The sequence below is a fragment of the Physeter macrocephalus genome, chromosome 1 (genome assembly GCF_002837175.3).
Source record: "Physeter macrocephalus isolate SW-GA chromosome 1, ASM283717v5, whole genome shotgun sequence".
Lineage (NCBI taxonomy): Eukaryota > Metazoa > Chordata > Mammalia > Artiodactyla > Physeteridae > Physeter > Physeter macrocephalus.
In genome coordinates, this window is record NC_041214.2 from 38,113,902 (window position 1) to 38,127,423 (window position 13,522).

At 41.8% G+C, this 13,522-nt stretch overlaps 2 protein-coding genes and 1 pseudogene across 2 annotated transcripts in view; 1 reads left to right on the forward strand and 2 right to left on the reverse strand.

Moving 5' to 3' along the window:
- The window catches only part of LOC102979304 (collagen alpha-4(VI) chain-like), a 94,339-nt gene extending 89,391 nt beyond the window's left edge, over window positions 1–4,948 (reverse strand). The window contains 3 exon segments of the mRNA XM_024115177.2: window positions 3–206; window positions 209–246; window positions 4,876–4,948. Of these exon segments, the coding sequence (XP_023970945.2) occupies window positions 3–206; window positions 209–246; window positions 4,876–4,948 (315 nt within the window).
- Window positions 4,949–7,265: 2,317 nt separating this feature from the next.
- LOC102976806 (serine/threonine-protein kinase PAK 2-like) lies at window positions 7,266–8,898 on the forward strand (annotated as a pseudogene).
- Window positions 8,899–11,682: 2,784 nt separating this feature from the next.
- On the reverse strand, window positions 11,683–12,342 carry LOC112061976 (60S ribosomal protein L15-like). The gene has a single exon (XM_055086343.1). The coding sequence runs from the start codon at window positions 12,295–12,297 to the stop codon at window positions 11,683–11,685; it is 615 nt and encodes a 204-aa protein (XP_054942318.1). The 5' UTR covers window positions 12,298–12,342.
- Window positions 12,343–13,522: the final 1,180 nt, after the last annotated feature.

The following is a 13,522-nucleotide window of genomic DNA, read 5'->3' on the forward strand; positions in this document are numbered from 1 at the left end:
CCCGGCGTAAATGGAAACCTCTGGATGCGTCTCAGCACTTCGCCTTTCCGATGGTAGGTGGAAAGGAGGAACTCGGATTGGGGCTGATCACTGTACCAGGCCAGCCCCACGCAGACCGCCTCTCCGCCGACACTGACGCCGTTGACCACAGTGTACAAGAAGCTCCGTGCGCTGTGAGTGTTCTGTGGGTTGTTGCTGGTGTCCACCCCAGAAACACGACATCTCCCACAGAGTCGTCCCTGCACACTGGGGAAGAGAGTCCACAAAATTGTCAGCTACTGGCTGTGAACACATCTCTCCCGATTCAGTGTCTTTGCACCCCACAGCTCTTTGATGACGGCTAATATGCACGTGGCCCAGACACACCATCATCTTCCTTTGCTTCCTCATGGCCACCATCTACCCCCGTTCACCTGCCGCCCTGTGTTCCATTCTAACAGATATCTGACCCTTCAATTAGACCCCTGGCCATGGTCCTCCATTTATCCCTTAAACCTCCTCAAAGGAACCAGCTTTCTACCAATAGAGGATGCTGTTGGAACCCCACCTAGATCCCCTTTGCCAGTAGCACACCCGTGCCCCAGCTGCTTCAAGCATTACAGTCACCTGCTTCCGGCTAAGACTTTGCCCAGAGAACTGCTCCTGGTGGAAGGGAGCAGCCTCATCAAGAGACACCTGGGAAGTTATACTGTCGCCACCACCCTGGGTGGGCAATGTTTGATCACATGGAGATACAAATGCCTGGCCCCCTTGCCTTAACTGAAACCATTCATGGTGTTATTTATGCCCCAGTGGCTCCCATGGCTCAGGCCAAGGCTTGATTTTATGGGAGGCTGCATGCTTGCTTGGCTGCTTCTCCCCCTAGCCTACCTCACTTCTGTCACTCCTTTACAGATCTGTCCTAAAGAGTCCTGCCTCAAAATAACATGTTCACCAAATCGCTGTCCCCGGCTCTGCTTCTAGAGCAGCTGACCTAAGGCATCAGCTTTCCACCTTTGACCTCTGACCTTCCCTGGCCACACAAGCCTCTTTAAGTTTGACAAGTGACATTACCTTCGGTGTGACTCACATTTGTCCTTTGGCACCTTGAACTCAAAGCTGCATCATGTGATTACTTCTCCCAAACCCAGCTCTAATTCTGGGAACCACATTCCCCACTGTGGTCAGACCAAGTAGCACTCCAGCTGGGCCCACCCTGGTCTCCAGCACGAAGGGGATCAGACACCAGGTGGCTGCAGGACCTGAGGACAAAGCTCATCTCTCTGGTTCTCGGATTGCGTTTCCCTAGAATAAAGGGGTTTACCACATGACCTGCTCTCTTCAACTCCAACTTTGCTTTTCTGTGACTCAGGGCATAAGTATCCCAACTGGGTAACCACATTTACATTTGGTTTTGTGCCAGGAGGGCTAAACCCTGGCTTGGGCTGGCCCTGCACTATCTCTGTAGCTTTGTCTCTCTACCCTCTGCACTTCTCTGCCTGTTTTCCAGGCTCCTTAGACCAGTTTCTCAAACTCTCCATGCTTCTACCTGCCACTGGCCTTTAACGTGCTGTTCCCCCTCCAACACTGTTGGTGGGATGTAAATTGGTGTAGCCACTATGGAAAACAGTATGGAGGTTCCTTAAAAAACTAAAAATAGAGCTACCATATGATCCAGCAATCCCACCCCTGGGCATATATCTGGAGAAAACTATAGTTCAAAAAGATACATGCACCTCAATGTTCACTGCAACACTATTTACAATAGACAGGACATGGAATCAACCTAAGTGTCCATTGACAGATGAATGGATAAAGAAGATGTGGTATACATACACAATGGAATAGTACTCAGCCATAAAAAAGAATGAAATAATGCCATTTGCAGCAACATGGATGGACCTAGAGATTATCATACTAAGTGAAGTAAGTCAGACAGAGAAGGACAAATCTCATATATCACTTATATGTGGAATCTAAAATATGACACAAATGAACTTATGTACAAAACAGAAACAGACTCACAGATGTAGAGAACGGACATGTGGTTGCCAAAGGGGAAAGGCAGGGGAGGGATAAATTAGGAGCTTGGGATTGACAGATATACACTACTCTACATAAAATAGATAACCAACAAGGGCCTACTGTATATCACAGGGAACTATATTCAATATCTTGTAATGACCTATAATGGAAAATAATCTGAAAAAGAATATATATATATATACATATATATAATTATATATATGAATAACTGAATCACTTTGCTGTACATCAGAAACTAGCACAACATTGTAAATCAACTATACTTCAATTAAAACAAAGTGCTGTTCCCTCCGTCATTTCTTTTTTTTAATTTTTATTTTACATTAGATTATAGTTGATTAACGGTGTTGTATTAATTTCAGCTGTACAGCAAAGTGATTCAGTTATACATATACATGTATCTATTCTTTTTCAAAATTTTTTCCCATTTAGGTTATTACAGAATACTGAGCAGAGTTCCCTGCTGCTATACAGTAGGTCCTTGCTGGTTATCTATTTTAAATATAGCTGTGTGTACATGTCAATCCCAAACTCCCAACCTATCCCTCCCCCCTGCCACCCTTCCCCCGGTAACCATTAGTTCCTTCTCTAAGTCTGTGAGTGTGTTTCTGTTTTGTAAATAAGTTCATTTGTATCATTTTTTTAGCTTCTGAATATAAGCAATATCATATGATATTTGTCTTTCTCTGTCTGACTTATTTCACTTAGTATGCTAATCTCCAGGCCCACCCATGTTGCTGCAAATGGCATTATTTCATTCTTTTTTATGGCTGCACAGTATTCCATTGTATATATGTATCACATCTTCCTTATCCATTCATCTGTCAATGGACATTTTTGTTGCTTCCATGTCTTGGCTGTTGTAAACAGTGCTGCAATGAACATTGGGGTGCACGTATCCTTTCAAGTCATGTTTTTCTCCAGATATATGCCCAGGAGTAGGATTGCTGGATCATATGGTAGCTCTATTTTTAGTTTTCTTAGGAACCTCCATTCTGTTCTCCTTTGTAACATTGTAAATCAACTATACTTCAATTTTAAAAAAAAATGCTGTTCCCTCCATCAAGTTTCTTTTTTCTCTTTTTTTCTTCTTCTGGTAAATTCCCATAGAATCATGTCCTTTTATCCTGGTTCGTAATGTAACATTCATTTGTGTGCTTCTTCAATTAATGACAACCTCTCCAGCTAGAGTGGGCTCCGTGAAAACAGATACCATACACTTTGTTTGTTGGTCCACCACTCAAGTGTCTAGCATAGAGTAGTCACCCAAAAAATGTTAGCGGAAGTAAATATTTGGGAAAGAGAGAGGGTGAGAGGGAGGGAAGAAGGGAGAAGACTTCACTTACAAGGATGGGAACGTTGAACATGAATGAAACCAAATCAGGGAATCAGAAAATTCTAGAGGTAGAATAATCCTATAAGACTATGCAGTGCAATACTGCAGCCACTAGGTATGTGTGGCTGTTTAGCACTTGAACTGTAGCTAGTGTGACTGAGAGAAATGAAATTTTAAGTTTTGCTGAATTTTAATGTATTTTAATTTAAAGTCACACGTGTCTAGTGCCCACTGTATTGAACAGTGCAAGTATAGAATGAGTTCAATTCACCTATCTCACAGATAAGGAAAATACGACCTAGAAAGGCAAAGTAACATGCGTAAATCTGTTCGAAGAGCCAGCATTAGAAACCAGGTCCCTTGACATCTAGCCCATACCCTGGACTGCCATAAAGATTTAATTGAAAGCCCATGTTACAGAAAGGCAAAGACCACATGAGAGTTTAGGTGGAAAAGGGCTGGAGAAGGTTGGTGTGCTTCAGGGACAGTAAATCCTGAAGGGACAGTCACTTCTAGATTCCTGAGTCCCACCTCTGGGAAGTTTGCCTAATCTCAATCATAAAGCCAAGTGAAGTCAGGATTATTGAAAAGGATGATAATCAATGAGCTTGAGGCCCTTTAAGCTTCCCTTCCCTTTGGCCCTCCAAATGCAATCCTCTTGAGAGGAGAGGGTCCAGTGAGTGCTCCAGGGATGGCCACCTGCTTTGTCCCCTTAAAAGCTCTTTCAGAAGAGATCAAACACAGACCAGGAAGTGTTTCCCTGATCTTTCCAATCAGGAGAAACCTCACAGCTATAGAATGTCTTTCAGGCAAAGATATGGTTTCATCACATGCAACTTGAGAGATATATTACATTTTCATACATTGTTACTTTCTGAACGACTAGATTTTTGTCATTTTAGAAGGTGTTTGAAGCAGGAGAAGATTCACTGTAACAGCTTCTGTTCACACTGAGAGGAGTCAGAGCCGAAGGGAAATTTAGAGACTTCATGTTTTTTCCCAACAAATAACAGCCTGTGTAAATATTTCTGAACATTTAAAACTCAATATTGTCTCAGGCTACTCATACAACCTTCTCTTGATGATTTCATCTTGAAAAGTCCCCAAAGTTAAAATGACTGCAAAAAAAAAATTGCAGAAGTGTCCTTAGCACTCAGGGAAACTATTCACCTTGTGATGACAATTGCCCTGTGGAAGAGCACAGCCAAAGAAGACAAAGCAAAATGCAGAGTCAATAGGATAGGCCCACATTTACAAAAGCATTTGAGAGCTTGGTAACACATTCAGAAGGATAGCATCTTTTAATATTTATTTTTCGTCATTTGAGGTTAAGCTTTGAAAAATATCAAGCGCCCACCATTAACTAAAAGCTTTCAGATTCTAAATTCTCCTTAAAAGAATCATTTCCCTTTTGTTAAGTATGAAACTCCTGTAATATTTTCTTTTAATATTGTCACTACCACTCTATTCCTGGCAAGGTCATCATTTTTGGCTTAAAGAACCCAATGCGTTACCAATTCTCTGTGACTTGAAGCCAAAACCAGCTGCAAGGAAGATGATCCCCCAAAATGTCTTCCAAGTCTCCATTTTAGATATGTACCTAGAGAGAGAAAGATAACTCATAATTAAAATTATGTCTTCATACAGTTAAAATGAGTGCATCATATTGTATATTCATTATACCTGAATACAGTTGATTTAAAAAAACATACACACACACACACACAACTATGTCCTTCCCCAGACCAATTATAAAAATAAAGAAGGACGTGTTGCCATAGTTTTTCAATTGTGCAAGGACTATGGTCTTGCTGACCCAACTCAGGAAGAATTTTGTAAACGCCCGAAGTATATACCTCAGACTTCATCTGTTTAAAGTTGTTCAGATATGGCTATAAAAGGAAAAATCATATAGAGCATGGGGTAGAACCACCATTTCACACACTGAATTCATCTGGTGGAACATAAACATTTCTGGATGATTTTGTATTTTTATACAAGCAGTGGAAGACCTGATAAACACTGTGGTATGAGGAAATACTCAAGTGTCTCAGAAGCACATCTGCCTGATAAAATCAGGCTAGCATGAGAATATTTTACAAGTTCCCAGAAGAAGCAGAACACCAGACTTCCCGCTCCTAGACTTGGATCTAGTTCCAAAGGCCTCCATGGAAATCATCCACTCCCAATTCTATTTCTAATTTTTGACTCTAAGAAACCCCATATATTTAAAAATAAGAACAACATGGCAATCACATTGAATGAGATGTTCCAACTGGAACAGGGAGCACCTCATCTTTATCTTCTATCTAACTAACCTCACAGCCATCCTCAGCAGAGTTCAGTGGGGTTAAAAGCAAGGATTCTTGGAGACAGACAGCCTAGGTTTGAATCTCAGATCTGCTACTTAATATTTGGATCTTGGGCAAGTTGCTTCTCTTCTCAGTTTCCCCATTTGTAAAATGGGAGCAATAATAGCATCTACTTCATAGTCTTGTGATAAGGATCAAATGAGTTCTTAATTGTAAAACAGTTTACCCATGCCTGGCACTTAAAAGCACTCTTTAAGTGCTTGTTAAATAAGTCTTCTTAGAAATTCACTATGTAAAAGTGAAAACATATTCCCCCTAATTTGAAACTCAGAATCTTGTGGAGGTAGAAGATCACTAATACTTTGCACTGTGTATTAATAAAGCAATTATTTTGCTGTGTATATTGTATTTTATATTTTTTATTTGATTGGTTCAGTTTTCACTTTCAGTTGATTGCTACTTTGTAAGTAACTGTGCTAATCTCCATGTTCCTCGCCTCAAATCTAGGAAAAGCCAGCTAAGCAGGCCTTACTCTGTTCATTTTGTTGATGGAAATGAAAAGGTCAGGTCCCAGAAAGGTTTAAGCAGAGTCCCAGGGCTACACAGTCATGCACAGTCAAGTTCTGTCCCAGGTAACCTGATTCCAGGTCCATCGCATGGCTGTACTTCAAACATCTGCTTCAAACCCTTCAATGAAAATCTCCAAGGCCAGACTGTCACTCAAGTCCCCAGAGTCTGCTTCATGTAAAATGAAGACCTGTGAGCAATTTGCCTTGGGGTAAAAATGTGAGTTCAAGCCCTCTTTAAACTCATCAAAGAGCTTAAGCAAGAATCTCACAGGGTCTAAATCACTTTGCAGCCTCAGGCCCTTTAAGCAGAATATTGTGTAGAAATGATATCACAATGCCCAGAAATAGCAGCCACCCAACAGCTGAGTCCACTCTGCAGAAGGTGTAAGTGTAGCCACGCTGCTTCTCTAAGACATGTTTCTACTGTGCATGCTTCATTTTCTCCTTGGAAGTGACTCAGGGTGTGAGATAACCACATCTGTTATATTATTTTACAGCAACAGAAAATACTGGGAGAATTCTTGACTCCAAAGGAAGCCTTGATTCTGGTTTCAGCTTGACCTTTGGCTCCATGTACTTGAGCAAGCCAGTTCAACTCTCAAGGTTGATGTGATGACTCTAGAGAGCTTGGGACACCTATGATATTGCCCACTATATTACAAACCTTCCCCAGGGCATTAATCCAGCGACTTTCCAATAAATGATGTGATATAATTGGATTCTCTGTTCCTCAGTTTCTACATCAACCTCCCATTAACGTCTCCTTAAGGAGGCTTGCAAGTAATTTGAAAGAAGATACTTTAAGAATAAGTTTTCCATTCCCCAACAAACTTTCATCTAATGGCAAATAAATGAAAGTGTGAATCTTAAAGAATAGATGGTTCTAATGGATTAAGGACAGTGTGAGGGTAAAGAGAGTGAGAGTTTGGGGGCAGCTCCTGAGCCCGCAGGGAGCTCTGGCCGGAGGCTCCTCGCTGGGGCAGGGAACTTTCCTCGCCTGGGGCCATATCATAATTCTGAATCATGTCTGATAAAGGAGAACTGGAAGACAAGCCTCCAGCACCACCACCGCCCCCCCTCCACCCCGTGCAAATGAGCAGTACCATTTTTAGCACTGGAGGCAAAGACCCTGTGTCAGCCAATCACAGTTTGAAATCTTTGACCTCTGTTCCAGAGGGAAAAAAAACCCAGGAATAAAATCGTCTCTATATTCTCAAGCACAGAGAAATTAAGTAAGAAGAAAGAGAAGGAAAGGCCAGAAATTTCTCCTCCATATGATTTTGAGCACACCATCCATGTTGGCTTTGATGCTGTTACTGGAGAATTCACTTGCATGCCAGAACAGTGGGCTCAATTATTACAGACCTCCAATATCACAAAACTAAAGCAAAAGAAGAATCCTTGGGCTGTGCTGAATGTCTTAAAGTTCTATGACTCCAACACAGTGAAGCAGAAATATCTGAGCTTTACTCCTCCTGAGAAAGATGGCTTCCCGTCTGGAACACCAGCACTGAATACCAAGGGTTCGGAAACAGCAGTAGTAACAGAAGAAGACGATGATGATGAAGAAACTCCTCCTCCTATTATTGCCCCATGACCAGATCATACAAAATCAATTTATACACAGTCTGTAACTGATCCTATTCCTGCACCAGTTGGTGATTCTAATGTTGACAGTGGTGCCAAGACTTCAGACGAACAGACAAAGAAGGCCAAAATGACAGATGAAGAGATTATGGAGCAATTAAGAACTATTGTAAGCATAGGTGACCCTAAGAAAAAGTATACAAGATATGAAAAAATTGGGCAAGGGGCTTCTGGCACAGTTTTCACTGCTACTGATGTGGCATTGGGACAAGAGATTGCTCTTAAGCAGATTTATTTTACAGAAACAGCCAAAGAAGGAATTGATCGTTAATGAGATTCTGGTGATGAAAGAATTAAACAATCCCAACATAGTTAACTTCTTAGACAGTTACCTGGTGGGAGACGAATTGTTTGTGGTAACGGAGTACCTCGCTGGGGGATCACTTACTGATGTTGTAACAGAGACCTGCATGGATGCAGCACAGATTGCTGCTGTATGCAGAAAGTGTTCACAGGCACTGGAGTTTTTACGTGCTAATCAAGTGATCCATAGAGACATCAAAAGTGACAATGTGCTTTGGGGCATGGAAGGATCTGTTAAACTTACTGACTTTGGTTTCTGTGCCCAGATCACTGCTGAGTAGAGCAAGCGAAGTACTATGGTTGGAACGCCATACTGTATGGCACCAGAGGTGGTTACACGGAAAGCTTATGGCCCTAAAGTAGACATCTGGTCTCTGGATATTATGGCTATTGAGATGGTAGAAGGAGAGCCTCCATACCTCAGTGAAAATCCTTTGAGGGCCTTGTACCTGATAGCGACTAATGGAACCCCAGAACTTCAAAGCCCAGAGAAACTTTCCCCAATATTTTGGGATTTCTTAAATCGATGTTTGGAGATGGATGTGGAGAAAAGGAGTTCAGCCAGAGAACTGTTACAGCATCCCTTCCTGAAACTGGCCAAACCATTATCCAGCTTGACACCACTGATCATGGCAGCTAAAGAAGCAATGAAGAGTAACCGTTAACATCATTGCTGTGACCTCATATTCTTTTTTCCAGTTTCTAAAAGAAGTCTTTTACTATATGAAAATTATTATTCTTTGGGGGTTTAAAGAAATGGTCTGCATAACATGGAGGGAAGAAACAAGCTACTACTTCCTGAAGACAACCAAGAAAAAATTGCAAAACAGAGGGACAACTTTCTATTGAATCCCTTCTTTAGGGTCCAAAAGGAATTGTGGACTGAATCACTAGCCTTATGCCCTTCAGCAGAAAGCCCATCAGGGCCATTTATCATGTTTGAGATTTGCATTTTATTTTGCGGACTTCATTATAATAGATCCCATTCATTGCCCCTTCTAGGGTATTTTCAGTACTTGAATGGCAGATTTGAGTTTTTCAGAGTATTTGTTTTATCTGCTAGTCTTCTTTTCTCTCTTCTTCATAACTTTCTTTCTCCTGACTTGCTCCTTTTGAGTTGCTTTGAGAAATGTTTCTTATGCCTGAATTGGAGGCAAGTGTGATAGAAATTACATAGCTCCTTATATTGGCAAAGGAGTTCAATATGGTTTAACTTTGTATAGAAGTTAGAACCAGCTATTGTTACATGTAACATTTCAGTTCGGAATTTGAACTGAAGGTAGGGAAGAAAAGTATGTGATTTTTACCTTTTTTAACAAATGTGAAAGAGTCAATTTTTAAAATTTCATAATAGTGAGTTGTTTGGCATTTTTTACATGTATAGAGAGAAGACTAATAACCTATATTTATAACTAAATCATTGAAACAGTAAAAGAGTCCCATTGACTATACTTTCTTACAGTTTCATTTTTCTATCTATGTCCTCTTCAGATTTGGCTTCAGGACTTTGTGCAGCTACTTTCCCCTTCCCTCTTTTTTTCCCCTTCATTTTGGAAATAAGTTTCTGTATATGTTGTAATTTTAGCTAGTTTGTTTGTTTTTTAATTAACCCTTTCTCACCCTACTCCTCACCCCCTTCCCAAGGTAAATAATATAATAACCATTGAATTTTCAGAATTTAAAAGTTAACTTTTTTTTTCCATTTAAAGGTAAAAAATATTTGGAACTAGCAGAGACAAAGTGAGAGGCTTGAACCTTGGTGAGCTCTAAAATAATTAGATAAGATTATATTCATGAAAGAGAAATGTCAGTTACTTAGAGATGCAGCTTCTGACCAGTAAACTGTAGAGATTTGTTGTAAACACTGTTCCCAACCCATTACCAACATTTTTTTTTTAGTTTAATAGACGTTTAGTCTATCATTATATATAGTTGAACCACCTCTACACACAAAGTAATATGGTTTAAGATTTTCTGAGTGGGAAGGAATTTGGGTCTCAAAAGGTTTTGTGAGCCTGCTACATGTTTTCTGGAAATCATTTAAGTGGGCCTTTTAAAAGACCCTTGAAGAAAATACAAGGAAAATTGGTTTGCAAGAAATTCAGCAATTAGATTTCAGAATTAAACTACCTATTAAGATAGCAAACCAAGAAATGGAAAGAACTGGGGCAACTCCTCTTCCATATTTCCTACGCACTCAACTCCACCCTGGGAAACAGAAGCTTAGTCTAGGGGAAGTCATGATGCAAGCAGAATGTGGTGGTACGCCCGACCACAACCGGTGGGTGGCCTGGCACGTTTGTGGGATGGTGAGGCTCTTGGGGGTAGTTTGAGCAGGGATGAGAAAAATAACTGTAGACCACACATAAAATCAGAAACCAACTGAACTTGTATTGACATCAACTACATGACTCTTCTTAGTAGCCTTATGGGAATGGATAAAGTGATGAGCCAAGATAACACTGATTAGACTTAGCAATGTTACTTTTAAATAAAGCCAACCCTTAGATTTCATAATGGGTCACAAACTAATACTACAAATAAAACATTTAAAATTTAGATCCAAGCCCCTTCTATCCTCCCGCACTTGAAAGGGACCTGATGAACACCAATTTCCCAATCCTAGCATCACTAGCTTACAAACCTTAGGGTTAAAAACTCCCTTCTCATTTACCTAATGTTCAATTTCCATCAGTTTCAATATACAGTAGTGTAAATACCATGACTATTTTGCATGAAGTTAAGTGTTCTACAGATCAGAGTCACGGGATTGAACCAGGAGCTCCCACCTTTTATGGGAACTTCAGTGGTACCATCGAGGCCAAGGCAATTTAATGTAGGCTAACCAGGATTTGTTTCAATTTGTAAGAGAAACATCTTGCAACAGGTTAATTCAATTCTCTTAAAAAATGGTGGCATTCCTTTACTTTCCGCCTTTTGGAAGCAGCAGTTACATATATGGAATAGCAGATTAAGTCTAAAAATGTGGGCCCTAGTTAACTTTATTTTTCGGCATAATGATCATGATAAAGGATCATGACATCCTTCACATTTCCAAGGAAAACCCCATTTAAAGTCTGTCCTTGCCAAACTCCATAAAACAGCCACTTTAGAGTAAACCAGCAGAGCATTGCCTCACCCCAATAAAGCTGTAAGTTTCACCACATGCACCAACAAATCTACATGGCTAGTTTCTGCACTCCTCTTTTACAGAATTTTACACCTATTGTTACCAGACAGCATTTTAAATACGGACATATCAACTGCCTAATAAAGCAAAAACAAAGGCATTTCCCTTATTAGAAACAAGATACACCATCACTTAAAATCTTCAAACATTATTGCACTTTAACTTTCAGAATTTGACAATGCATTCAATGAAGCAATCTGCAGACAACTAGTTTTAACAGACAGATTTCAAAACACTTTTAAGCAGACGTGGATGTCCTAAACTGCTTACTAGGTAAGGATTTTACAAACATTACTTATATTAGCGGCAGCGGTGGAGCTGGAGAGTATTGCGCCTTCTCCAGGCTGCGCGGCGAGAACCACCGATCGTGTGGTGGAACTTGTAGCCTTTGCCGAGGCCGCGGCTCTTCCTGCCTGCAGATGTCAGCCCCCGCATCTCCCTGTGCTTGTGGACTGGTTTGGTGATCCACTGGGTGTCAGGGTTTCTTCTGATAGCTTTATGGAAGGGATCAATGAGGATAACCTCAAAAAATTTGTACGTAGAATCTTCACCCACCCAGTAAGAATTCAGGACCCTCAGGGCCCCACAGTGGCATCCCGCTCGCTCCTCGGCAACAGACTGAAGGCTCCGGGCAAGCTTGAGCTGGTTGACGCCGTGGTGGACGGGCTTGCCGTAGGTGGCGCCCTTCGGGACCGGGCGTTTGCGGCCACCGCAGCGCACGCGAACCTGACATACCACATAACCTTGTTTGGCCTTGTAGCCCAGCCTACGCGCCCTGTCGGGCCGGGTGGGGCGCGGAGCCCGGGGCAGCGCCCAGAGCTGGCGGTACTGCCAGCAGCGCACCCTGAGCAGAAAGCGCATCACGTCCGACTGCTTCTTCCTCCACAGCTGCTGGATGTACTTGTACGCGCCCATCTCGGCTCCCCTGCTGGCTGCCGCCAAACGGAAAGGAAGGACCCTTTCTCCCCCGTTACCAACATTTTTACTGTCTGTGAGAACTTAAGTGACAAAGTACTTCTTGGTAAATTCATGGGTCATTTGAGATGTTGAGTTACTTTAGATTTTTTTCAAATAAGTAAATAATATTCATGTAAAAACCTGGAGATGGGGCTTCCCTGGTGTCGCAGTGGTTGGGGGTACGCCTGCCGATGCAGGGCACACGGGTTCGTGCCCAGGTACGGGAGGATCCCACGTGCCGCGGAGCGGCTGGGCCCGTGAGCCATGGCCGCTGAGCCCGCGCGTCCGGAGCCCGTGCTCCGCAATGGGAGGGGCCACAGCGGTGAGAGGCCAGCGTACCGAAGGAAAAAAAAAAAAAAAAAAAACTGGAGAAAGAAAGAATAATGAAACGTGCTTGTTGATAGCAATACATTTTACGTTTTAAAGATTTTAAAAAGGTCTGTGACCTGTAGGATTAATTATTAGAGTGCCCTCTCTTCTCCCTTCCCCTCCTCTCCTCTTCTTCTCTCATCATTTTAATTGTTTGGCTTTTGGAGGCAGTATTGTCCCTTCTGACATGCCAAGAGCCACATGAAAGAGAAAAATCTGTGCTTTGGTTCTGGCTTTTTGTTCCCACCATTGGGTCCTAACTGACTTGCCATCCTGCAATAGTACAAATCATGAATAAAAATAATTTTGATTGGGCTTCCCTGGTGGTGCAGTGGTTGAGAGTCCGCCTGCCGATGCAGGGGACACGGGTTCGTGCCCCGGTCCGGGAAGATCCCACATGCCGCGGAGCGGCTGGGCCCGTGAGCCATGGCTGCCGAGCCTGCGCGTCTGGAGCCTGTGCTCCGCAACGGGAGAGGCCACAATTGTGAGAGGCCCGCGTACCGCAAAATAATAATAATAATTTTGATGTTTTGGAGTACATTAGGAGAACGTAATAGAGTTTTATTTCCTATCATTCCCATCATATCTGTGTTAAGATACAAGTATAAGGACAGAAATGGCTGGTGGGTTTTTTGGTTTTTTTAAATTGGTAAGGCAGGAAGGTTTTCACAAAAATAAGACAATTAGTGAAACTTGTATCTAGAGCACTTAATGGTCTCTGTTTTCAATTTGATTCTTGATTTCATTTTTCTCTGGATTATGTTGGCCTTCTACAGCTATTACTAAATTACCTTACAGAAATAAGCTGGTTTAT